General features: G+C 43.1%; 1 protein-coding gene across 22 annotated transcripts in view; it reads left to right on the top strand.

Moving 5' to 3' along the window:
* The window catches only part of SH3YL1 (SH3 and SYLF domain containing 1), a 47,892-nt gene that overhangs the window by 507 nt on the left and 21,768 nt on the right, over nucleotides 1-25,617 (top strand). For 2 of the 22 annotated variants that reach the window (XM_070236818.1, XM_070236814.1), the window contains exons 2-5: nucleotides 705-825; nucleotides 14,120-14,230; nucleotides 17,680-17,793; nucleotides 20,360-20,424. In XM_070236818.1, the coding sequence (XP_070092919.1) occupies nucleotides 804-825; nucleotides 14,120-14,230; nucleotides 17,680-17,793; nucleotides 20,360-20,424 (312 nt within the window). In that variant the 5' untranslated portion in view covers nucleotides 705-803. Of the gene's footprint in view, nucleotides 1-53; nucleotides 401-691; nucleotides 913-5,546; nucleotides 7,509-14,119; nucleotides 14,231-17,679; nucleotides 17,794-20,359; nucleotides 20,425-25,617 lie in introns of those variants that run through there. The other 20 variants (XM_070236824.1, XM_070236815.1, XM_014731335.3 and 17 more) reach the window with 18 other exon arrangements.

Below are 25,617 nucleotides of genomic sequence, written 5' to 3' on the forward strand. Positions count from 1 at the left end.
ACGGTCGGCGCCGAGTCCGCGTGGACGCGACCCCTCCCCTCGGAGAGTCTGGAGGGTTGATCGTTGGGGAAGAGGGCGCGGGACACGCCGGGGCTTCGGGGATTCTGGGACTGCGCGTCTGTTGGCTGTGACCGCGTCTCTTTAACTGTGACCCGCGCGCTGTCCGAGTGGAGATGAGCCACTTGCCTGGATTCTCCACTACAGCGGTTTTGTTTCAAGTCTGCTGTTCCAGTTCTCAGAAAAGCTCTTCCTAAGTTTTTAATTTTAACGATTGTGATTAATCTTATGAGATTTGTAGATATCTAATATTCTAAAAGCCACATTTTGCTTACTATCCTTTTTGTCCCAATTTGTTTCGGTAAAGGCGTTTCGAGAGCTGTGCCTCGACGGTGTGGGTTTGGCAAGTCGTGACTCACTGAGTCAGAGGCCATTGCTACAGGGCGGGGACGTGCACGCTGGGGGGCCCCCGAAGTGAAAGTGCCAGGCCCCCCGCGCTCACCTGGCCCTGCCTGGTCAGGCAGAAGTTTGGGGGCCAATTGGGGTGAAGAGGTCGCTGAGAGGGACGCGCAGGGGGCGCTGGACGCCGTGGACAGCCTGCTGTGCAGGCTTTCCTTATTTAAAGCGGCGAGAAGCTGCTCAGAATGGGGAGACGACCGTAATGAAATAGGATTTACCCCGCTCTTATGTTCAGTTCTTTTCCGCAGACGTTTCCCTGTCGCCACTCTGCTGCTAAGGCTGAGTCGAAAGAATGACACAGACACGGAACCCCGCCCAGAGGGAGCCGGGAGTCTGATGGGCCCAGAATGTCTACCAGCAGGAGAGAAGGTTTTCAGGCCTAGGACATGCATGCCCTGCATTCTTGTCTCAGGGGTGTTTTCCCTGGGATGTGGGAGAGGCCTGAATTAATAATGGGTTAGTCAGAAATCTGCACACAGGTGCTTAAGAGAAACAGCAGGTCTGCGAGGTGCTGGCCACCCGTTTGTGTGGAACACCTGTGCTGTGGCCGACTGGGGGCGTGTTTACAAATTACTGTGTTGGAGGTTAAAATAATTAGAATAAGTTATAACTTCCATCATGTTTATCATGTTTCAATTAAAGAGGATTGGTTATTTGGTTTACTACTGGTTTATTTAAACGAAATTTCTGTAAACTGTGTAAATATTATCCCTCATCTTTTGTAAGATTAAAAAAATAATTTAAAAGAAATCTTTGCTCATCAGGAGCAATTGGATACTTTTATTCCACTTAGGACATTTTTATTTTCAGGAGATTTCTCACTGTCTAGAAATAAGGATGTGGTGTTTCAGAAGAAAAGCGAGTTGATGCAGGTCAGGGGGAGCTGTGGCCTTCTCTGTTGCTGGCCCAGCCAGTGGTCACAGAAGTCCATCCACACAGTGCCCTGTCTGCAAATGCGTTGTAATAAGACATGCTCCCGTGCGATTTAAGAGCTGTCACACTGAGTCTTTCATTTCTTGGGAAGAGTCAATTTTTTTGCACCAAATGATGAGACTAGAGTGGACCGTGTGGTCCTCTGAGCCAGGATCCTTGGGTTTGAGAAAAGGTAGTGATTATAAATCAAGGGTCTTGTGCTGGAGGTGAAGCTTCTCGCTCCCTGCTCTCTGCAGCCTGGGGGCAGGGGAGCAACGAGAAAGGCCATGCAGGCCACACTAGCATTTGAGGTTCAAATGGCAGTGTGGTGTAAAGTTTGGGCAAGGAAGGTTAATGATCTGACCGGAGACAGCAGTCACGTTTCTAGAACTGAACAGCTTTGTCTCCTTAGGTCAAAGGAAGTAGTTAAGCCACAGCCCCAGAAAGAGGAGACACGGTTTAAGAAACAGTGGCCGTGGCTGTCAGGCGGTGTTGTTGGACCATCAGGCTCTAAGGAAGTTCTGAGCCAAAGGCAGGACTTCAGAGCCTTTTTAAAGATTACTTAGATATATAAAGTTTCTTTTATCTTGGCTAAGATTGAATCAATTTATCTTAAATATCTCCTTGGCAGCATTCTAGTTCCCTTGATTTTGGTTGGGATTTTATCAATTTAGCGAACTAACTTCTATTTAAGGTAAATTATAAAGCCGAATAATTTCATTAATATCTAACTAATGGAAATTTGGAAAACGGTTTCTAAACTCGTAAACTTTTCTTGTGTGTGTGCCTCTCATAATCAAGAGTCAATTGAGGAAAACAGTGAATGCTGTTGATGGAAGGAAAGTTGGGCAACTCTGAACTCTGGTCCTGAAGTGCTGGGCAGACCCTGGGGGCAGGCTGCACTGGAAACCAGCCAGTGTCCACTCCGAGGGGGCTGTTAACTCGCCCTTTGCCTCCCGTGACCCCAACAGGAGTTAACTGCCCTATGATCAATATGTAAATTATTTGCACATCTTAAGTTCATTTCAAACTTCTGAGGTTTCCGAAGATTTTCCCAGTATTTTATAAACTTTTCTTATGTGTTTAAACTGTCTTGGTATGGAAATTTTCAAATATTTTAATTCCTTTTTAAAGAAAAATCTTACATCTAGGTTTCTTAGCTTGAGGTTTGGCAGCTGTCCTCTTCTTAGGAGGAAACTCAAATATTTACAGAGAATTTGCTCTGCCTTGGAATTCGAGAGCCTTAAGACTTCTGTGAATGTTGGGCTGCTAACCAAGATTTAAAATTTAAGAGGCTTCCTTAGGAATGACCTGTATCTTCATAACCTCAGCAGCATAATGATGTCAGCATTCTGATCAGACTGTGCTCTCTGTACCTTGTGGTGTGGCAGGGGGAAGTGGGTGAGCCATGACTGGATGCTGAGGACAGGAGTTGAAGAGTTTGTCTAAATTGTTGTTATTATTTGTGGCTCTGACAGAGAAATTCACTGTATATAGCTGTGACCAGGCAATATGATTTTATCAGATGTTTAATAGAATCTATACTGTGGAAACAAATTAGCCAGGATCCTCTGCAGCTCAGGTGAACACAGAGGCGTCGTGGGCGTGGCCAGCCTCGTCGGTGCCCAGTCTACAGAGACACAGGACTGTCTGCACAGAACTCTGGCTCAGTGACCGGGGCCCTGTGGTCTGCAGGCATCCTAGGCTGCATCTCAGCTCCCACCGCCCGTAGCTTTCCTTCCTGTGTTTACAGAAGGGGCTGTGACCTCCCTACCACAGGATGTTTGCAGTAGCGGCTCTCAGCTGTGGAATTTGCTTATTTGACTGGCTTAATTCTCTGGGTTGATAAAGTTCAAAGTAGAAAGTCTTTCGGGGGTAAGATTTATGTATTATTTACTATGCTTTGTTTGCACGTGTCAGAAAATCTGATCCGGCTTTAGCAGAAAGGGATTTTACTGGTCCATGTGACTGAACAGTCCAGAGCTCCTTGTGGCTTCAGTTATGGCCCTGCCCCGGCTCCAGCAGGGCCAAGTTCTTGCTCCAGCCCTGTCAAGTGCTCCTCTGCGTGGCTTTGCTCTCAGGCTCTCCACGTCCAAACAGAAGTGCCTGAGGAAGAGGTAGTGTTGGCAGCTCCCACACCACCCCCTGGTTGGATGCTGACTGTGGATCGACTTTGGTTACGAAGTTCCACTGTGGCATGAGGAGATTAGTTCTAATTTTGCAGATTTGGGTCACCTGCCCCACTCCGGATGCAGCATCGGTGGAAACAGACAAACTGCTGATTCTGAAGTAAAAGACACAGATGTCCGGCAGCAGAAGGAGCAAATTTCCATTGCGGTGTACTGATTCAGCTCAGGAGGATGTAGTGAGAGGAACAGGCACTGCAGGCACAGAGACTAGCAAAAGTGCAGCTGCTGGCCGTGAGCGCTGCGGTCAGCGGTGGAGAAAGGAGCGTACGAAGAAAGGAAGAGAAGACAGACGTACGAGTCTCAAGTTACAAACCTGAGTGCCCGAAATATAAGAATTCTGTTATGAGCCCCCGTTTCCGTCAATTGTGGGTCTCCCCTTTCTCCCTGGAGGCATCCTGTTGGGGGGCGGTCTGTGCTGTCACTGCCTCTCAGACTTGCTTTGGGTCTTTAGTTGTCGTTAACCCTGAAGACGCTACTAAGTGGATCCTTGCTGCGTTCACGAGGTGCTAGAGTCCAGCTCTCTGATGGGACTACAGGGCAGTTTCCTTCTGAGTCCCTGGGCTGAAGGAGACTGTGGGGTGAGCCACTTGGCGCTAGGGACGCGGGAGGCTTCTGGAGCGCTCTGCTGCTGGCCTCATGGCACTCAGATCTCTGTAGGGATTTTTTTGTCCTCCCTTTCCTGGGAGGACCTGGAAAGGACCTTTTGGGGCACTGTCCCATCCACTTGTGCCTCGCTTCCTTCCGACCCTCCTCCCTCCCGAGGTCTGGGAAGCATTACAGGGTCTGAGAGGAAGGGAAACTGGATTACGCAGCGCATTCTCTTCAAGATCCATTGGCTTTTCTGTGTAAATGATCCTTTTCTAGTCCTCACAGGGATTAGACCTTCAATTCCCCAAAGCCACACAAATACTTCCTTCATTTAACAAATATTTATTAGGCACATATTATATGTCAGTACAGCATGTGTTGGAGATATTACAGTTAATAAAATAGTCAATGTGCTTACCGCCATGGCACTTCCATCTAGTGAAGGAGCCATGCAAGGAAGATCAGATAGACAGATAAATAGATGGGATAGATGGATATGATAGATAGGATGGATATATAGATAGATAGACATAGACAGATATAATTAATTGACAGAGTAGTGATATAGGCCATGGTCAGACTAAATATGGGAAAATTTTGAAGGATGTAAGCAATGGAGTAATAGTATCTGCGATATTACTTAGACGGAGCACTTCTTTGGAGAAATGCCCGTAGGAGTTCAAGACTGCGAGCAGAGAAGCTGGTGAGGAGGCAGTTGAATAGACACCCTGAGAACTGATAATTCTTTGGCCCAGGCAGGTGGCAGGGGAGAAGGAGAGATGTAATCAGATTCTGAGTATATGTTGAAGGTTTATGTTCCAGTAGGGTGTGCTGATGGATTGGTGCAGGGCATGAGAGAAATAGAGGTCACAGTTGGCCCAGGATTTGAGTGTGAGCTCCCAGGCGATGAAACTGACCTGCAGAGGAAGGTTGAGGACAGGTGGGGGAGGAGGCGGAGCGCCACAAGCTGTGTTTAAATGTGTTTTGTTTGAGATATGTCGTTGATACTGGATGCCTAGGTCAAGCAGGTAATTGATATCGTGAGTTGGGAATTTAGGTCCAAAGAATAGATAAGACTTGGAGAATTATCAGATATAAATGGTGCTTAAAGGCACAGACCCAAGGTTTGAGTGTAAATAGAGAAGGGTGGAGCCTTGGGGAAGACAAGGGGACCTGTCTGAGAAAGAGGCTGGGAAGGAAGGTAGGTCAGCTGTTTTGCTCTTCCTGGAGGCAGATGGAGTCAGTGTGAACACTTCACGCGGCTGGCCCTCCTGGACTACCTGAACCGGATTTGGGGCAGATTTGTTGACTGTCTTGTGTGGTCTCAGCTGCCAGAGGAAGGGACAGCCCCTCACCCAACAGGAGACGGGGACACCAGTGGAGGTCAGCCTGTACGAGTTCAGTTACTCAAGGCTATGCAGAATGGTTTCGCGTAAAATTGGTTTCAAGTTTAAGAAGCACCATTTAAAGTTGATCTTGATGAATGCGTTGTATTTCAAGAGTCCAGAGGCTAGCAGTTTTTTCGTTAAAGGTCAGATCGTACGTATTTCAAGCTTTGCAGACCAAGAGGCAAAGTTGGGGACGTATAAACAGTTAGACAACAAGAGAGGAAACGAACTTCCACAGATTGTTTTATTGATGAAAACTGAAATATAGCAATACTTGAGAATGTTTTCGTAATACGAGTCTACTGATGAGAAGAAGGCGATTCTCTTTGTGGGAGAACGTTTTGCTACTTGAGGTTCAAAGTCAGTGACTTTGTTGTCAAAACAGATTGCAAACGTGGAGCAGTTAGTACTGGTCTGTGACGTGACTTTACTCATTTCATCTTCAAAAATGTGTTTTCACGCAAAGTATGCTGTTTCTTTGGATTTAAATTTTTCAGCTATTAAAAACTGCCAACGGTTCTTATGTCACAGGCCCTAGGAGAACAGGTGGTGGCTGAGTTTGGCCCACGCCACAGTTTGCCCACTCCCAGGTAGCCCTTATCAGTCCTGCCTCCCAGCTCCCTCAGCATGCACCCTGGGACCAACAACAGCGTTCTCTAAAGAATCACTCCTTTAAAGCTGGCACTGGGTGAAGCTCCCTCAGTGGAGGGTGCTAGAGGGACTTTGCCAGAGGGACGGGCAGTGGTCAGCGACGTGGGGAGAGGACATTTGTGGAGCCCACCCGGCCACAGACCAGGAAGGGCCCCGCTGCAGCCTGGAGGACGGGGCCACAGCCCCCTCCGCTCAGAAACCAGAGCCCCCACAGCCCTGAGGACCCCTGTCCCTACCAGCACCCCGGCTCCCATGGCAGGCCCATGCCGCCAGCTGCTGACCATCTGCATCCCAGAGGGTGGCCCTGCTGGCCCAGCAAGTCCTGACCAGGCCCAGCCTGGTGCAGCGTGGCCCTCCGCGATGCGTGGGCTGGACCACACCTCCAGGGAGGCCGGCATCTCTCCCCAACCTGTCCTTCCTGGGGACTCCCTCCCCACCTCGGGTGCCTTGCTGAGTGCGTGGTTCTCATGGTGAACTTCCCCTCCTTAACCTGCCGCATGCATCCCGCCTGCTGTTTGGACCCAAACTGCAACACCTGCTCTGGGTGAACAGGAAGGCTCATAGCCAGAGGAGACAGTGTAACTAGGAACACAATGAGGAAAGCAGAGGATAGGGTCCTGTGAGATGAAGTTGTTTTAAGGTGTGCATAATAGGAGTACGTGGTATAGCAAAGATGTATCTTTTTATTCATTTTAACATTTGATGAAAAGGCAAAATTACTGCTTTGCTTTTTTTAGAAGGACTTGCAAATAGTGTATTATGAATACTATGTAATCAAAGAGAGAAAAATATTAACATATGGTAGGCAAATGTTTTTACCTATTTTTCCATTTCTCTAATCAAGTGGTTAGAATGTATATAAAACAAATCAAATCTAGTCCTGAGTTAGAAAATGAAAATTACAAATACTTCTCTTTTATCTTCCTTCTTCAGCAATACTGTGAAGAGGTCAGAAATAATTTTTTAAGTGTGGTAATTAGGGTCATGTTAGCTGCAGTAGCAAGCCCCTCAATCTGTCACTTAGCGCCATAGGAATTGGTTCTCCGCCGTGTGATAGCTCAGTGTGGGCGCTCCGGGCAGGGAGCCCCGTTCCCCTGTGGAGATCCAGGGCCCTGCGTCTGTCGCTCTGTGGCTGAGCATCAGAGACATCTCAGCCAGCCAGCAATGGGAAAGGGATGGTGGGGAAACACTGCTGCTTACTGTCTTGGCCTAAAAGTGACACACGTCATCGTCTCCGGGCAGCTGCCTCCCAGGGACAGCACTGCACTGTGGCGCAGGAGGCACACGTATGGGTGGGCAGCAAGCTATCCCAGCCACGCAACTGGTAATTTAATCTTTCGACCAAAATTCAGGTTATATTGCCTCCTCTTAGATACCAACGAAAATTAAGAAAACAAATACCTTATCTAGTCATAATGTGAATTACAGGCAATGTGTGTGCGTTATAAACAGATAAATTCGCGTTAGTCAGTTTTCTAGCTAAGTGCCAACTTGCATTGCTGATTCACACCAGCTCAGCACCACCTCTCCTTTTTAGCCTGAAAATGGAAAGGAAGCAAGCTTCCGTCTGAGAATGTGCTCACCAATCACGGTTTTCAAAATATATCAGTTACATCCATACTGTATTAGAAGTTTTGAAAAGTGGAAATGCCTTACCATATATATTTTTTCTTGATCACTGTGGAATACCAAACAAATTATATGTCTATCAGTATGTTACGTCAAGTCACGACTAAAAGCTACCTCCTTAAAATGTACTTTAAAGGCTGAAATGTCTATATAAATATATTCACTTGGAATTTTACTAGTTTATATTTTTTCTAGGACCCTCTAACTCTAAACTGTATAATCAAAGCATTAGTAATAGGAAAATTTTAAAGGCTACTAGTAAATTGACGTAATTTTTAATGGAAGTCTTTTTCTTTAGTTGAGGTAGCATTGGTATAAGGCATTATAGAAGTTTCAGGTATACGTTATTATATTGCAATTTCTGTGGAGACTGCATCATGTTCCCCACCCGACCACTAATTACCATCCATTGGCACACACATGTGCCTTATTGCCCCTTTCACCCGCTTCCCTCTGCCCTTCCCCTCTGGTAACTACCAGTCCAATCTCTGTCTCTCTGTGTCTGTTTGTTGTTGTTTCTATCTTCCACTTACACATGAAATCATACAGTATTTGACTTTCTCTGTCTGATTTATTTCACTTAGCATAATACCCTAAAGGTCCAGCCATGTTGTCACAAATGGCAAGATTTCATCTTTTTTATGGGTGAATAGTGTTCTATTATATACATGTACCACATCTTCTTTATCCATTCATCCATTGATTCATCCATTCATCCATTGATTCATCCATCCATCCATTCAACTTAGGTTGTTTCCAAGTCTTGGCTATTGTGAATAATGCTGCAGTGAACATAGGGGTACAAATATCTTTTTGACCTAGTGTTTTCATGTTCTTTGGATAAATACCCAGTAGTGGAATAGCTGGGTCATGTGGTATTTCTATTCCTAACTTTTTGAGGACTCTCCATACTGTTTTCCATAGTGGCTGCACCAGTTTGCACTCCCACCAGCAGTGTATGAGTATTCCCTTTTCTCCACATCATCTCCAACATTTGTTGTTTTTTGTCTTGGTGGTTATAGCCATTCTGACGGGTATAAGGTGATATCTCATTGTAGTCTTGATTTTCATTTCCCTAATGATTAGTGATGTTGAACATCGTTTCATGTGTTTATTGGCCATCTGTGTATCTTCTTTGGAAAAATGTCTGTTCATATCCTCTGCCCATTTTTTGATCAGGTGGTTTGATTTTTTGTTGTTGAGTTGTATGAGTTCTTGTATTTTCAAATTTAACCCCTTGTCAGATGTATGATTTGCAAATATTTTCTTCCAGTTTGTGGGTTGTCTTTTCATTTTATTCCTGGTTTCCATTGCCTTGCAGAAGCTGTTTAATCTGATGTAGTCCCATTTGTTTATTTTTTCTATTGTTTCCCTTGCCTGAGTAGACATGATATTTTAAAAGATGCTGCTAAGACCAATGTCAAGGAGTATACTGCCTATATTTTCTTCTACAAAATGATTTCAGGTCATACATTGAAGTCTTTAATCATTTTGAGTGAATTTTTGTGTGTGGTGTAAGATAATGGTCTACTTTCATTCTTTGGCATGTTGCTGTCCAGTTTTCCCAACACCATTCATTGAAGAGACTATCCTTCTCCATTGTATGTTCTTGGCTCCTTTGTTAAAGATTAACTGTCCATAGATGTGTTGTTTCATTTCTGGGCCCTTTATTCTGTTCCTTTGATCTGTGTGTCTGTTTTTGTACCAGTACCATGCTGTTTTGATTACTATAACTTTGTAGTATATTTTGAAGTCAGGGATTGTGATGCCTTCAGCTTTGTTCTTTTTTCTCAGGATTGCTTTGGCTATTCAGGGTTCTTTGTTGTTCCGTATAATTTAAGGATACTTTGTTCTATTTCTGTGAAGAACATCATTGAGATTCTGATTGGGACTTCATTGAATCTGTAGATTGCTTTAGGTAATATGGAAATTTTAACTGTCTTCATTCTTCCAATCTATGAGCATGGAATATCTTTCTATTTCTTTATATCTTCTTCAGTTTCTTTCAATAATGTCTTATAGTTTTCAGTGCATAGGTCTTTCACCTCTTTAGTTAAGTTTATCTCTAGATATTTTATTCTTTTTGTTGTGATTATAAATGAGGTTGTATTCTTAACTTCTCTTTCTGCTAGTTCGTTATTAGAGTATAGAAATGCAACTGATTTTTACAAGTTGATTTTGTACCCTGCCACTTTGCTGTAGTTGTTGATTATTTCTAATAGTTTTCTGATGGATTCTTTAGGGTTTTCAATATATAGAATCGTGTCATCTGCAAACAGTGAGAGTTTCACTTCTTCCTTTCCACTTTGGATTCCTTTTATTTCTTTTTCTTGCCTAATTGCTTTGGCCAAAACCTCCAGTACTATGTTGAATAAGAGTGATGAGAGCGGGCACCCTTGTCTCATTCCTGTTCTCAGAGGGATGGCTTTCAGTTTTCTCCATAGAGCATAATGTTAGCTGTGGGTTTGTCATATATGGCATTTGTTATGTTGAGGTACTTTCCTTCTTTATCCATGTCATTGAGAGTTTTTATCATAATTGGATGTCGGATCCTGTCAGATGCTTTCTCTGTGAAATGATCATGTGAGATGATATTGAGATTATCATGTTGTTTTTCTTCCTCATTTTGTTAATGGGGTGTGTCACATTGATTGATTTGCAGATGTTGAACCATCTCTGCATCCCTGGTATAAGTCCTGCTTGATCATGGTGTATGATCTTTTTAATGTATTGCTGTATTCAATTTGCCAATATTTTGTTGAAGATTTTTGCATCTCTGTTCATCAGTGATATTGGCCTATAATTTTCCTTCTTTCTGTTGTCCTTGTCTGGCTTTAGTGTTAGGGTAATGTTGTTCTCATAGAATGAGTTAGGAAGTGTTCCATCTTCTTGAATTTTTTGGAAAAGTTTGAGAATGATACACGTTAAATCTTCTTTGAAAGTTTGGTGGAATTCTCCAGAGAAAACATCTGGTCCTGGACTTTTGTTTTTTGGGATGTTTTGATTACTATTTCAATCTATTTACTTGTTATGGGTCTATTCAGATTTTCAATTTCTTCTTGATTCAGTTTAGCAAGGTTATATGAGCCTAAGAATTTATCCATTTCTTCTAGGTTATCCAATTTGTGGGCTTATAGTTGTTCATCATATTCTGTTATAATCCTTTGTATTTCTGTGATATCCATTGTAATTTCTCCTCTTTGATTTCTAATTTTGTTTATTTGAGCCTTCTCTCTTTTTTTCTTAGTGAGTCTGGCTAAGGGTTTGTCAATTTGGTTTATCTTCTCAAAGAACCATCTCTTAGTTTCCTTAATCCTTTCTCAGTAGGAAGGATTTTAGTTCCTATTTCATGTATTTCTGCTCTGATTTTTATTATTCCCCTCCTTCTTCTGACTTTGGGCTTTGTTTGTTCTTCCTTTTCTTGTTCTGTTAGGTACAGTTTAGGACTACTTATTTGAGGTTTTTCTTGTCTGTTGTAGTGGGTCTGTATTGCTATGAATTTCCCTCTTCTGACCACTTTTGCTGCATCCCATAAGAGTTGGTATGTCATATTTTCGTTTTCATTTATCTCTGGGTATTTTTTAATTTCCCCTTTGATTTCTTCATTGATCCATTGGTTGTTCAGTAGCATGTTGTTTAGTCTCCACATATTTCTAACTTTCCCAGATTTTTTCTTGTAGTTGATTTCTAGTTTCATAGCACTGTGGTTAGAAAAGATGGTTGAGATGATTTCAGTATTCTTAAATTTATTTAAGCTTGCCTTGTTTCCCAGCATATTGTCAATCTTTGAGAATGATCCCCGTGCACTTGAGAAGAATGTGTATTCTGCTGTTTTTGGATGGAATGCTTTATATATATATTATCTTTTATGCCCATCTGATCAAGTATTTCATTTAAATCAAGTATTTCCTTGTTGACTTTCTGTCTGAATGATCTGCCTTTATGTAAGTGGGGTGTTGAGGTTCCCTGCTATTATTGTGTTGCTGTTAATTTTTCCCTTTAGGTCTGTTAATAGTTGCCTTATGAACTTTGGTGTCCCTGTGTTGTTAGATCCATATATGGTAATAAGTGTTACATCCTATTGGTGGAATGTCTCTTTTATCGTTATATACTGCCTCTCTTGCTTTTTTTATCTTGAAGTCTGCTTTCTCTGATATAAGTATGGCAACACCTACTTTCTTTTGTTTGCCATTAGCTTGGAATATTGTCTTCTATCCCTTCACTCTGAGCCTATGTTTCTCTTTAGAGTTGAGATGTGTTTCCTGGAGGCAGCATATTGGTGGGTCTTGTTTTTTCAATCCATCCAGCTCCTTGGTGTCTTTTGATTGGAGAACTCAACTTTGCCTCTTGATCTGCAAAGCCTGAAATATGTACGATCTGACCTTTAAGGCTTCTGCCCTCCAGAGCAAGCCTGTGTCCGCACAGCCTCGCCAGACCCTCAGCAGGTCTGAGACCCCAGAGAGGAGGGAAAGTGGACTGAACTCTATGGCTGCCCGTGTCCTGCCCGGGGCACTTTCTGGGCTACAGCCCATGGAGGGGGTGCTGGAGCATGTGTTCCTGCTGAATGGAAGAGACAGATGGAGCTGAGAGGCTGAGCATCCAGAATTTGCAGAGCGGATTTCCAGAGCAGAGGGAGTTAAAGAGAGAAAGAGCTCTGGAAATCTGCAAAGGACCCTCGAGCCTTGGCTGAATACCGAGCGTTGTGTGTGTGGGCTGAACTCTCAAGGCAGGGCTAAGAACAACCACCAAGAAGCCGCGAGGTGAGCAATTCTCAGAGCTTTCTCGAGGCTGGGAGAGAGCTCAGTAATGAGAGCACATTTGGGAGAGAGCCCGAGGAGTCAGACCTTGATAGCAGGGCCACCTCACCCTGAAGACCACTTTACACCCCGCCAAGCAAACCCAACAGCAGCTCTTGGAAAGATGGACTGACCTTCGGGTAACTCACTGCCTGCTAGCACAGCTCAGCACTGTTTAAAGCAGACAGCAAAATCACGACGCTCAACGTGGCAGTATTCACTCAAGTAGCAACGATCACATTCTACCAGAAATGGGTAGAAAGAGGAAAAAGGGTCAGTCAAAAACAGACCCAGAAAGGACAGAGATGATGTGATTATCAGACAAGGATATGACAGCACCTTTTAAAATATGCTCAGGGATTTAAACAACAACATAAACATAAGGAGGCCAGGGATGGAAGGAATGGAAAAGATCCCGATGGAACTTTCAGTGCTGAAAACACTGTCTTTGAAATGAGAAATACATCTGATGGTCCGAACAGCAGATTTTACATTGAAGCCCCTTGTTTCTTTGGTTCTTCTGACTCCTGGTCCTGTGATGAGGGAGTGATCCATCCCCACCTAGGCCAGACCTGGATTATGTGAGCACTGTTATGACCAACAGTCGCTTGTATGAGTTTATGAATACCGAAGCAATACTGGAAACGTAAAATGCAGTACAAATGAAGTATTCGGTACTTGCAGTAATCAGTCCATTCCTGTCTCCAAAAATTTTGCTAATAAGGAAAATCCAGACAGATAGTTCAAACATTTTTGAAAAAAATAGACAAATATATTAAATTTTATATTATTTATTATAGACAGTTGTAAAATACATCTTTTGTTAATTCTTAAAATTTTAATGTTTTTTATTGGTATTGAGGTGAATTAAGAGTTACAGGGAGCAGATGCTTAATTGGGAATGTGAAGAAAACCCAAAATCCTGCTAAGTAAATTGGAGATTGCTTTATTCAGTGAGTCGGGCAGCATCCTGTCTGCTAAACGGGAAGGAGCTGGGAGCAGCTGACCTCAGGGGAGACCTCTCGGGCAGGAGGGCTCAGAGGCTGTGCCAGGCAGTGGGTTGTTTGGGGGAAGGCTGGTTGCCTCACAGGAGCTGACCAGGCAACTCCAGCTGGACCGGGTGAAGGTCCCACTCCTGGCAGGGGCTGACACTGCTGTTAGTGTTGTCTTGTTTGCTGGTGTGGGCTTAGCATTACTGACTCCATTTTAGGCCTGAAGTCTCTTTTTTAACAGGAGATTGGACCAGATTTTGTTCAAGATCCTTTAGAATCTCACGATTTTGTGATGTCTGGGATTTTGAGAGTTTAGGGATTCCCAATCTCAGAGTGAATTTAATTTATTAGGAAAACAGAGATGAAACAGTCAATAATTGAGGATTCCAATTTATTTCCTTTGGTAGGATTCAGTTTATTAATGCTTAATTTTGTATGAGACAAATGAAATTACAATAAGCTTCTAACTTATAACTTAGTAGATTTTTTGATCAAATCTTTTCTTTTTAATCTTTCAGTGAATAACCCTATACCTTCCAATTTGAAATCAGAAGCAAAAAAAGCTGCTAAAATCCTAAGAGAATTCACGGAAATAACTTCCAGAAATGGACCTGATAAGATCATTCCTGGTAGGTAAATAAAATGCATGCTGTTCATTTCTAAATTCGTCTTGTTTTCTGAGTCTCTTTCTGCATTTGTTGACTTCAGGCCGTCAAGCCCCTGGAGCCACAGGCCCTCAGACCGCCTTTCCTCCTGGCCGTCTTCCCAGCTGGCCTCCTGGAGGCCTCCTGCCTCTCTTGGCCGCCTCCCCTTTGAGGGGGCTGTGACCCTAAACACTGTGCCTCCCTCTCCACTGCGGCTCTCCTCAGCCCCACCTGCTCCTGTTCTCAGTTTCTGAGAACGTTGCAAGCTTATCCTGCAAACTCACTAGCTAATCTCATAAATAAACTTTAACTTTGTGTTTTCCCTTTCTTGATAAAATGTTTACATTTTATAGTGGTTTAAGAAGACACCGATCAGTAATTCCCAACACATCGGCACATCAGGGTTCCCTGGGTCATTAAAATACATCACTAAGCTCCCCCCAACCTGCTGGATCAGACCCTGGGCAGTGTGGCCAGGAGCGCAGATTTTTAACACGCTTCTCCTATGACTCTTGGCAGCCAGACTGACCGCATGGGACCTGGTCTGGAGCTGAGCCTCTGGCACTGCTGCCTGTGCTTCACCATGCCAGGGGACCTGTAGGCTGTTTCCTGGACAGTCACATGCACGCTGGCTTGGGCAGTGCTGCAGACTAGAGTGCTGACTGAGCCTGCATTAAAGAAACAGTTTAATTTCTTAAGCCAGATTTCCGGAAGTTAACAGACCTTTACATGTTTAAAAAAATTTTAATTTGTTCTTATAATAATAATATTAATAATATTAATTATCCTTATGTGGCTCAGCCACTCCTCTCACTTAAGATGGGAGCTTTCTATTCCAAGTGCAGACTGGACCAGCAGCTGTGGTCACCCAGGAGCTTGTGAGAAGTTCAGGACCGCAGGCTCCGCTTAGGCCTCATCAGTCAGAACCTGCATTTACACGGGGTCTCAGGGAGTTGCATGCACATGCAAATTTGAGAAGCACTGCTTTAGCACTGGAAGAAAATTCACCTAGGAAAGCTGAATTTTCGGTAGAGTATTCTGAAGCCGGAGATGGAAGATGTTTCTTGATCTCTGTCAGCATCCACGTATGTGTCAGGCTCGCCCAACTTGTGGATAAACCATGTTTCCTAACTTAAAAACATCCGAGTATGGATTATTTTTCATGGATTTTGTACAGCCAAGTTCCGTCTTGCCTTTCTTCTGCCTGCCACTCCCTTTCAGTGGGTGTAGCTCAGAAAATGAACATCAGTTCACGCAATAGCCTGAGTCAAGGCTCACTCCTGTGGGTGTCAGGTGTGTGTCACAGAGAGAGGGCCCCGCAGCTGTCAGGGACAGACCGCATCCTCCGTGCAGCCTTCCTTGGGATGAGGAGGGAGAGGACTTTATGTTTACTTTAAAACGAAGGTGATGTCTCATGTAACAGAAGAGAACATCTATAAGGCATTTTAAAACAAAATGCCTTGACTCTTAGGCCTTCTTGGTGGTGTGAGTTCGCCCCCTTTGATTGAAGGGCTCTGAGACGTAAGTGGAACTAAATTTAGAGAGTGAATCTGCCATCAGGACATTCTAAAAGCTAATTGGCAAATTATTTAGGGACTGGTGGTATTTTAGTGTCCCTGCATTTGGGCGGATAATCTATAAAAATATACTTGACATTTAAAACATGTTCATTTTAAAACATATGCTTGTGTTATCTCTAATGTTTCTAAACAGAGGCAGTGCTAACTATAAAAGCATTAAGTGAGGGTGGAATAAGAGGTGCTGAGGAAGATATTCTGCCAACGTGCGGTTGTAGGAGCAAACATATGTGATATGTAATACAGGTTTCCACCTTGTGAGGGCACGTTTGTAACTTTAAAATGCCAAGTGAGGTGCACTGAGAAGACTCCATCTAGGAAGCCAGACTTGCTCTCCACTTTGCTTAGTGACGAGCGACTCCACGACCATCTGTGTGTGACGTCTTCGTGCTCTTGGGTGAATTGTCCCTGAGAGTCTGTTATTAATCTAAATTTGGAAATGGTCTGCATAATTATGTTAGAAATTCAGTGTTTTTTAGGGACACTTATAAAGCCTTTTGTGTATTTGAGGGTGGTGCCTCGTTTGATTTCCTTGACAGAATATTTACCTAAAGGGATGATAAATTAAACTACCTTAAGATAATATCAGAGTCCAGGAACAATGCCCAATGTTCAGTCTTCCTCTGTTGTTTAAAGGAAGTTCCATCATGTGAATAAATCCACAAAGTGGTGGGCAGTGTGTGTAGTGGGTACACATGTTAATAACCCTCGTTTTATGTCATGAACTTCTCTGAAATGTGACTAAACCAATATTTGTAAATTGAATTAGGTTTTCAGTGCACTAGGAGTTATATGTTACTCAAATTCTATAAAAGATCATTTTATAAAGTTAAAAACTTTTTAAGTGGCAAAATCACTGAATTTTCTGATTTTGAATGTGCATTTTCATAGTGATAAAAGGTGAACTTGACTGTATGGCTTTAAGATCAAAGTTCTGCTGCATATGCTGCATTTTGGTCATTTTTACAGTTTCTCATTAATACTGTATAGATCTTAATTTCTTTGAAAACAGTAACTTGTTTTTTAAATTATGAATGATGTTCTAAATTAATTGAAGTCTCAAAGTTATTTGTCCTGCTACTAGATATTGGTATCAAACCTGAAGTGAGTTCGCTCACCCGTTGTGCAGCAAGCCAGTCTCTGACACTGGGCATAGTGGAAGAAAGTAGGAATTTTATTATTGCACAGCACTGAGCAAGGAGAGAGGGCAGCTAACGCTAAAATCCCAAACTCCTTGAGAAGCTAAAAGGAAGGGTTTTTATTTGGAGTTTTAGGTAGGGGAGGGGGAGCATATGGCCTTGCTGGTTGGAGCTTTCATACCAGCCTGTGTTTGGCCTTGACACACTTGCAGAGAGGAGGGAGCTGTGACCTTCCTGGTCAGCAGCTTTCCTACCAGCCTATCTCTTTATGGGGAGGAGATAACGAATCCAGGTGGTTGTCCTTGACAGTGTCTGTCTCCATGGAGGATAGTGGATTCTGGAGCCAGGAAGCCAGGGAGTAAGCAGGGAATGAGTGTTTTGGTTTTAACCTCATATATGCTGGGTTTAATGTGGGGAAACTGATATCAGAGTCGGTATCAATATCAATAAAATCTCATCCAAATATCCATTTATTATGGCAGTTTCAGGGTTTCGAGCACTGACGATGTCACACTTAGCCCTGCAGAAGTATCAGCACAGAAGGAGAGGGGGAGCACGCAGGCTTCAGGCACGTCTGCTGGTGACTCAGGGTTGTTTGTGGCTCACACGTGCCCTCAAGACCTTCTGGAGCCCCGGTGCCCTGACTGTGCAGCACATGCTTGTCTGTTTGGGCCTGGGTGTTAAGAATGCTTCCTGCCTATTGTCCCTGTCTTTGCAGCCCACGTGATTGCGAAGGCCAAGGGCCTCGCGGTTTTGTCTGTGATCAAAGCTGGGTTCCTGGTGACAGCGCGAGGAGGCAGTGGGGTCGTCCTGGCGCGTCTTCCGGATGGGAGTAAGTGGATGTTCTTCACTCGGAGGGGCAAGAATCTTAATTCTTCCTTTGTTCTGTTTCCATTTTGAACATGTTTCATAGGGCACGTGACAGGTTTCCCATGCCACTTACGATTGTCATCCTGAGGGCTGCTCCCTCAGATGTGCGCTGTGGGCATCCAATAACTGAAGGCAGAGACCTTCCTATTTCTCTCCTCTCAAAATACAGTGATGCGTCGCTTAACGACAGGGACACGTTCTGAGAAACGTGTCAGGTGATTTCGTCATTGTGCGAACATCACAGAGTTACTCACACAAACCCGGATGGTGTATCCTACACACACCAAGGCTCTGTGGTGCTGACCTTATGGGGCCACTGCACACTTGTGGTCCACTGTTGACCCAAATGTCACACTGCAGCGCGTGACTGTTAGCCGGTTCGGAGCGGATCTGGCTTGGTCTTGTGTACACAGTGTTGTAGTTCTTCCCCGGAGCAAATGTTAAACACTATTTGTGTTCTGTTGTTAAATATGAATTCTTACTCCTCAACTTCATGGTATGACTGTTTTCTTTTGTTTTCTGGAAGTTGATAAGAAAATAAGCTTTTCTAATGTTCCTGTGGGAAATCATAAAGACTGAAACATTTTAAACCATATCCCCAGTGCAGAATCATATCAAGATCAATACAATTTGGTTTTACTTCCTAGGGTGAAATCTGATACTTGACTCCTCAGGGACGAAATTGAAACATGTTTGCCTTGAATTCCAAGAACCAACATTTTTAGAAATTATTTAGAATGTATGTAGGTGTGTCATAACCACCTAACATGCTTTTTATAACAATTTAACATTGCCATTCAGTCATATAACTGAACTCATTTTTCTGTTAATAGCTGTTTTTTAGTGTAGATAAGTTCATTTATTTTGAGAGAGGGACTGGAACGTTCACTGACCATGGATACACCTGGGTGTTGCTGGGCACACAGCCCTTGAACCTTGGTTGGCGGGTCCACCGTTCCTGCACGATGTGCCCACAGTAAACGGCAGCACCCCCTGGAGTCGTGACTCAGTTTCCCAGCTCAGTGCTGGGCTGTGAAACAGGAGACAGAATTCTCGTCCTCTCAAGCATTACGTGATTTTCATGGGCAGACTTCTCAGCAGTGCAACCAGACAGAGCCGAGGCAGGTTCAGGGTCCACGGTCAGAGGGGCTGCGGGTCTACAGGGCGCCCTCGGTGCTGCAGGTTCCACGGCCCTGACAGGGTGGCCGTCTGAAAAGGTGGGTGAGCTGTCTCCTCCGGGTTTCTCAGAACCTGTGGTGGACCTTCCTGCTGGGGGAAACACCTACGTCTCTCCTCCCACCCTGCCCAGCAGCAGCTGCTCACCACAGAGGGCGATCTGAGAGCCACCCAGAGAGGCACAGCAAGGGCCCCGATCCTGGCCAGAAGCGCGGTCTTTAACAGGGGCAGCTCCTAACGCGGGAAGTGGACAAGAACTTTGGGAGTGTAAGACGCTGATTTCTGTCCTCAGAACTCCTCTAAGCCCAGTAGATTAGTTCTGGATGGAGTCCAGCAACATCCTGTCATCTAGAACACACGGCAGCCAGCAGAGCCAGGGTCAGGGAGTTAATAAGCATTTCCAGAAAGTACTTTATCTGGACCATCCCACCCTCCCCCCACCAAATTAATTTTTTTTTTCTAGACTGGTTTAATGTAACTGTTTCTGTATCAGGAAAAATAAGCATACAGTAATCGTGAAATGTACCAGATAGTGGCAAGTGGAATTTTTGCACTTAGTTTCCAAATGTAAGGAAATTTATCTTTTTAGAATTTTAGTAATCTTTAATTTGTAGCCTATTTCTTGTGCTTTGACTGGGCAGAAAGGGTGTCACAAAGGCTTTTGCCCTCAGACATTTATAGCAGAAATAGTTAGGATTGTATTACTCTTAGAGTGTAATGAACTCTTCAGAATCCTCCTGCTCTCTTATGTCTATGATAAAATTCTTACTAAAGGCTGGAATCACCATCACCTTTGTCAAACATTATAAAGATATTGGGGGACCACTCCGTGGCTGAGCAGTTAAGTTTGCGTGCTCCACTTCAGCAGCCTGGGGTTCGCAGGTTTGGATCCCCGGCATGGACATGACACTGCTCATCAAAGCATGCTGAGGCGGTGGCCCACATAAAATAGAAGAAGATGGGCACAGATCTTAGCTCAGGGCCAATCTTCCTCACCAAAAAAGCATACCTTAAAAAAATATGTATTGATAGTTGAAATTATCAAATGCTATGTGTGTTTGGTTGGTGAAAATTCAATAGTTTGGTATTATGCCTGTTTATAGAGAATATTGAAGAACATGGATTTGAGAGTCTATGAGACCGTAATGAAGATCTAATATCTTTCAAATATTTTTAACTTAAAAATCATATAGGTTATTAAAAAAATTGAAAACATAGGGGAAAAGGCTGAAGTCTCATTATTTTAAAAAGAAAGACCATCCATTCGCATTTTTGCGTTTTCCCTTCCCATATTCATGTGCCAAGGGGTTTTAATGTAATCGTCATGTTTGTTTGGCTGCTCTCTTTCCTAGAATGGTCTGCACCTTCCGCCATTGGGATAGCTGGGCTTGGTGGAGGATTTGAAATAGGAATTGAGGTAAGTGGGTGGCATGTATGCATGCAGTTGCTATGTTCTCTAAAACAACCAAAGCTTCATAGCTGAAAGGTGAGTGATTTCCTACTGTTATTATTTTATCACCCTTGGCAACTCTTCCCTTTTATTTCCTTGATAAAGCTCTACCTAAAACTACCTACTGTTTACCATTTTTCTTTCCTTTTCTTTCACTGAGAGAAGAATTTCTCATCCACCATCTCATCTGCTCCATCTTTAGCGCATCTGCAGAGCAGTTACGTCTCAGCTCTGACGAACTGTAATTGGCAGTTTTGGGCTTGCTAACTGCAAAGTTGCTTATCTCCTCAGTGGGCAGTCAGAGCTCAGACAGTGTGTCATCATTTGTGGCAAAATCCAGTTTTGTTCCATCTGGTATTCGAATGACTTGAAATTCTTTGAGTAAAGATTGACTTCATCTTGTTTCATTTTATATCTTTGCTGCTGATGATTCTGGCTTCTTTCAAATGGCCTGGAAATTGCACTAGGATGTACTTGTTTACAGAGGTCCTTTACATAGGATCGTCTTCTGCGCAGTGTTAATCTTTCGTCTGTTGATTTATTGCTAAGTGGTAAATTAAATCTCCTACATTTCTCAAGTCATTTCCCTCTCTAATTTCAGTCCGCTTCCTCCTCAGCTGTCCTCCTATGAGTTTGCTTCTTGCCATAGTCTTAAATCCCCTCGGCATTATTAGGAGGAAGTATTTCCCCTTCTCTCCTTTTATCTTGTTTGAACTTCTTTTCTCGCTGCTGCATAAATCTGTGCTAGGAAGAGAGGAGCATACTTGAGTTTTGCTTATTGTGACTGCCTTTTTGTTGCTTATTCAACCAAATCAAAGCCTTCAGAAATGTCGCCCTCTGGTGGAACATGCGTTTTCATCAGCTGCAGGACCTTCCTGCCCTCACCTTGCAGACCCGCTTTTCTCTCCACCGCATGGCGCTCTGCTCCGGTGCCACTTGTCCTGAGTCACAGCTCGGTCTGTCCACTGCTGCCTCCATGTGCGGCTGAGGGGTAGGCTTTGGGGATCTGTCTCAAGTAACATTCATTTCAAAAATGATGAGAGACCGAGTAATAACGACTGCCGTAAATTTAGTATATTAAAGATCGAAACCGAGTCACCACGATGGTTCTTTGGAAATTGTGGATTTGGGGCCATAGTGCGTGTCAATAGCCGTGAGAAACGAGTGGAGTCCCAGGTGGTCCTGTCGTCCAGTAACAAAACGGAAAGATTTGAAATCCACGTTCTGTAAAATGACACATGTGATCGCCTTCCAAAGGCGACATGGCCCAGCGGCTGGGCGGTAGGAGCGAGGTCTGAGACTCTTGGGCTCGGCTCCCGCCCCAGCACCTTCCAACCCTGGGGGCTTGGCCGTCTCCTTCTTCCTCTCTGCACCCTAGTTTCTTCACCTGTAAAAGAGAGATGCAAAGAGCCTTCCCTCTGGGCCTATTAAATAAATGAATTTATACTTTAAAAGCACTTGGAATGACGTAAACTATTATAATTTTTATTGTTAATATCTTCTCTGTCTTTTCAATGCTTATTTATACTTGCTATGTGTAGAAACGTTTGATTGCAAAGCTTACCCTCGTGGGCAGTGTAGAAATTCACTCTGGAGATTTATTTAAATAGCATACAGTTTTAAAATATTTATTTCAAGTGGAGATGAGAAGAGGTCCTAGGGGATGGAAAGACTGGCTTTATTCATGACGACTTTGCTTCTGAGAGGCCACAGGTTCATTGCTGAGTGTGATTGTAACATTGTAGCAGCTGATTACTTGTCAATGTTAACAAAAAGTATGGGTGTGGCTCTCCAGGAAGCATTCTTGGGTTTCATCATGAGCACCTGTCACCTTCATTTCCCAACCAACCGCTCTGACGCCGCGCTCCTCCTGCTTCTAAGGATGAGCGAGGAAGCTGGAGAAGTCTCAGGGCATCGACGGGGTGACACAGGCTGCTCTCGTGAAGTGGAGCGAGGGAGAGGGAGCGTCTGTGTGAGGACTGTGTTGGCAGCAGCAGCTCTGGCTTCTGAGAGTCAGCAGGCCTGTGGCTGGTGGGGCAGGGGACAGACGTCCTCAATTCCGGGAGAAACGAGTCCAACCCTCGGCGGTGCGGATTCCTCCTCTTCCTAGCACCTTGCTCCTAACCTCATGGGGTGTTTGATGCGTGTGTTAGCCTGTTACTTCTCCTGCCTGGCCCCTACGTAGACTGTGAGCACAATGAAGGCAGAGACTTTCTCCTTCATACCTGTGTCCTCAGACTGCAGAGCATCAAGCACCAAGTAGATGCCCAAAATCAATCTCAGCATCTTTTTTCCCTCATTTCCAGTGTAACTTTTAAAAATTATTTCGTTGAGGTCATATTGGCTTATAACATTGTGCACATTTCAGGTGTACGTTATCATATTTGCTTCTGTATAGACTGCATCGTGTTCATCACGAGTAGTCTAGTTTTCATCCATCACCACACATATGTGCCTCTTTACCCCTTCTGCCCACCCCACCCCCTTCCCCTCTGGTAACCACTGAACTGTTTGCTTTGTCCATGTGTTTTTTTCCACATATGAGTGAATCATACAGTGTTTGTCTTTCTCTGTCTGGCTTATTTCACTTAGCATAATACCCTCAAGGTCCACCCATGTTGTCGCAAATGAAAAGATTTTGTCATTCTTATGGCTGGGTAGTGTTCCATCGTGTATATCTACCACGTCTTCTTTATCCAGTCCTCAGTCAGTAGGCACTTGGGTTGCTTCCACGTCTTGGCCATGGTGAATGATCCTGCAGTGAACATAGGGCTGCATAAATCTCTTCATATTGTTGATTTCATGTTCTTTGGATAAATAACCAGTAGTGGAGTAGCTGGGTCATATACTATTCCTATTTTCGGTCTTTTGTGGAATCTCCATACTGTTTTCCATAGTGGCTGCACCAGTTGGCATTCCCATGAGCAGTGTATGAGGGTTCCCTTTTCTCCACATCATCTCCAACATTTGTTGTTTTTTGTCTCGGTGGTTATAGCCATTCTGACAGGTATAAGGTGATATCTCATTGTAGTCTTGATTTGCATTTACCTAATGATTAGTGATGTTGAACATTGTTTTATGTGTTTCTTAGCCATCTGTATATCTTCTTTGGAAAAATGCCTGTTCATATCCTCTGCCCATTTTTTGATCAGGTGGTTTGTTTTGTTGTTGTTGAGTTGTGTGAGTTCTTTATGTATTTTCAAATTTAACCCCTTGTCAGATGTATGATTTGCAAATATTTTCTCCAAGTTGATGGGTTGTCTTTTTGTTTTGTTCCTGGTTTCCATTGCCTTGCAGAAGCTGTTTAGTTTGATGTAGTCCCATTTGTTTATTTTTTCTATTATTTCCCTTGCCTGAGTAGACATGGTATTTTAAAAGATGCTGCTAAGACTGATGTCAAAGAGCATACTGCCTATATTTTCTTCTAGAACTTTTACGGTTTCAGGTCATACATTGAAGTCTTTAATCATTTTGAGTGAATTTTTGTGTGTGGTGTAAGATAATGGTCTACTTTCATTCTTTGGCATGTGCCTGTCCAGTTTTCCCAACACAATTTATTGAAGAGACTTTCCTTTCTCTACTGTGTGTTCTTGGCTCCTTTGTTGAAGATTAGCTGCCCAGAGATGTGTGGTTTTATTTCTTGGCTTTCACTTCTTTTCCATTGATCTGTGTCTGTTTTTGTGCCAGTACCATGCTGTTTTGATTACTATAGCTTTGTAGTATATTTTGAAGTCAGGGATTGTGATGCCTCCAGCTTTGTTCTTTTCTTCTCAGGATTGCTTTGTCTATTCGGGGTCTTGTTGCCCCATAGGAATTTTAGGATTCTTTGTTCTATTTCTGTGAAGAATGTCATTGGGAGTCTGATTTGGGTTGCATTGAATCTGTAGATTGCTTTACGTAATATGGAAATTTTAACTACGTTTATTCTTCCAATTCATGAGCATGGAATATCTTTCCATTTCTTTATGTCATCATCTATTTCTTTCAATAGTGTCTTATAGTTTTCAGTGTCTAGGTTTTCACCTCTTTGATTCAATTTATTCCAGATATTTTTTCTTTTTGTTGTGATTGTAAATAGGATTGTATTCTTGATTTCTCTTTCTGTTATTCATTATTAGTGTATAGAAATGCAACTGATTTTTCTAAGTTGATTTTCTACCCTGCAACTTTGCTGTAGTCGCTTATTGTTTCTAATAGTTTTCTGGTGGATTCTTTAGGGTTTTCAATATATAGAATCATGTCATCTGCAGACAATGAGAGTTTCACTTCTTCCTTTCCAATTTGGATCCCTTTTATTTATTTTTTCTTGCCTAATTGCTCTGGCCAAAACCTCCAGCGCTATGTTGAATAAGAGTGATGAAAGTGGGCACCCTTGTCTTGTTCCTGTTCTCAGAGGGATGGCTTTCAGTTTTTCCCCAGTGAGTTTGATTTTGACTATGGGTTTGTTATATATGGCCTTTATTATGTTGAGATATTTTCTTTCTATACCCATTTTGTTTAGAGTTTTTATCACAAATGGATGTTGTACCTTGTCAAATGCTTTCTCTGCATGTATTGAGATGATCATATGATTTTTATCCCTCATTTTGTCAGTGTGGTGTATTGCAATAATTGATTTTCAGATCTTGAACCATCCCTGCATCCCTGGAATAAATCTCACTTGATCATAGTGTATGATCCTTTTAATGTATTGCTGTATTCAATTTGTTAATATTTTGTTGAGGATTTTTACATATATGTTCATCAGTGATATTGGCCTGTAATTTTCCTTTTTTGTGTTGTCCTTTCTGGTTTTGGTATAAGGATAATGTTGGCCTCATAGAATGAGTTAGGAAGCGTCCTATCTTCTTCAATATTTCAGAATACTTTGAGAAGGATAGGTATTAAATCTTCTTTGAATGGTAGAATTCACTGTGGAAGCCATCTGCCCCTGGACATTTGCTTTTTGGGAGGTTTTTAATTACTCTTTCAATCTCTTTACCTGTGAATGTTCTATTCAGATTCTATATTTCTTCTTGATTCAGTTTTGGGAGATTGTATGATTCCAAGAATTTATCCATTTCTTCTAGGTTATCCAATTTGTTGGCATATAGTTTCTTATAATATTCTCTTACAATCCTTTGTGTTTCTATGGCATCCATTGTAATTTCTCCTCTTTCA

Source organism: Equus caballus, chromosome 15, assembly GCF_041296265.1.
Source record: "Equus caballus isolate H_3958 breed thoroughbred chromosome 15, TB-T2T, whole genome shotgun sequence".
NCBI classification, from domain to species: Eukaryota; Metazoa; Chordata; class Mammalia; order Perissodactyla; family Equidae; genus Equus; species Equus caballus.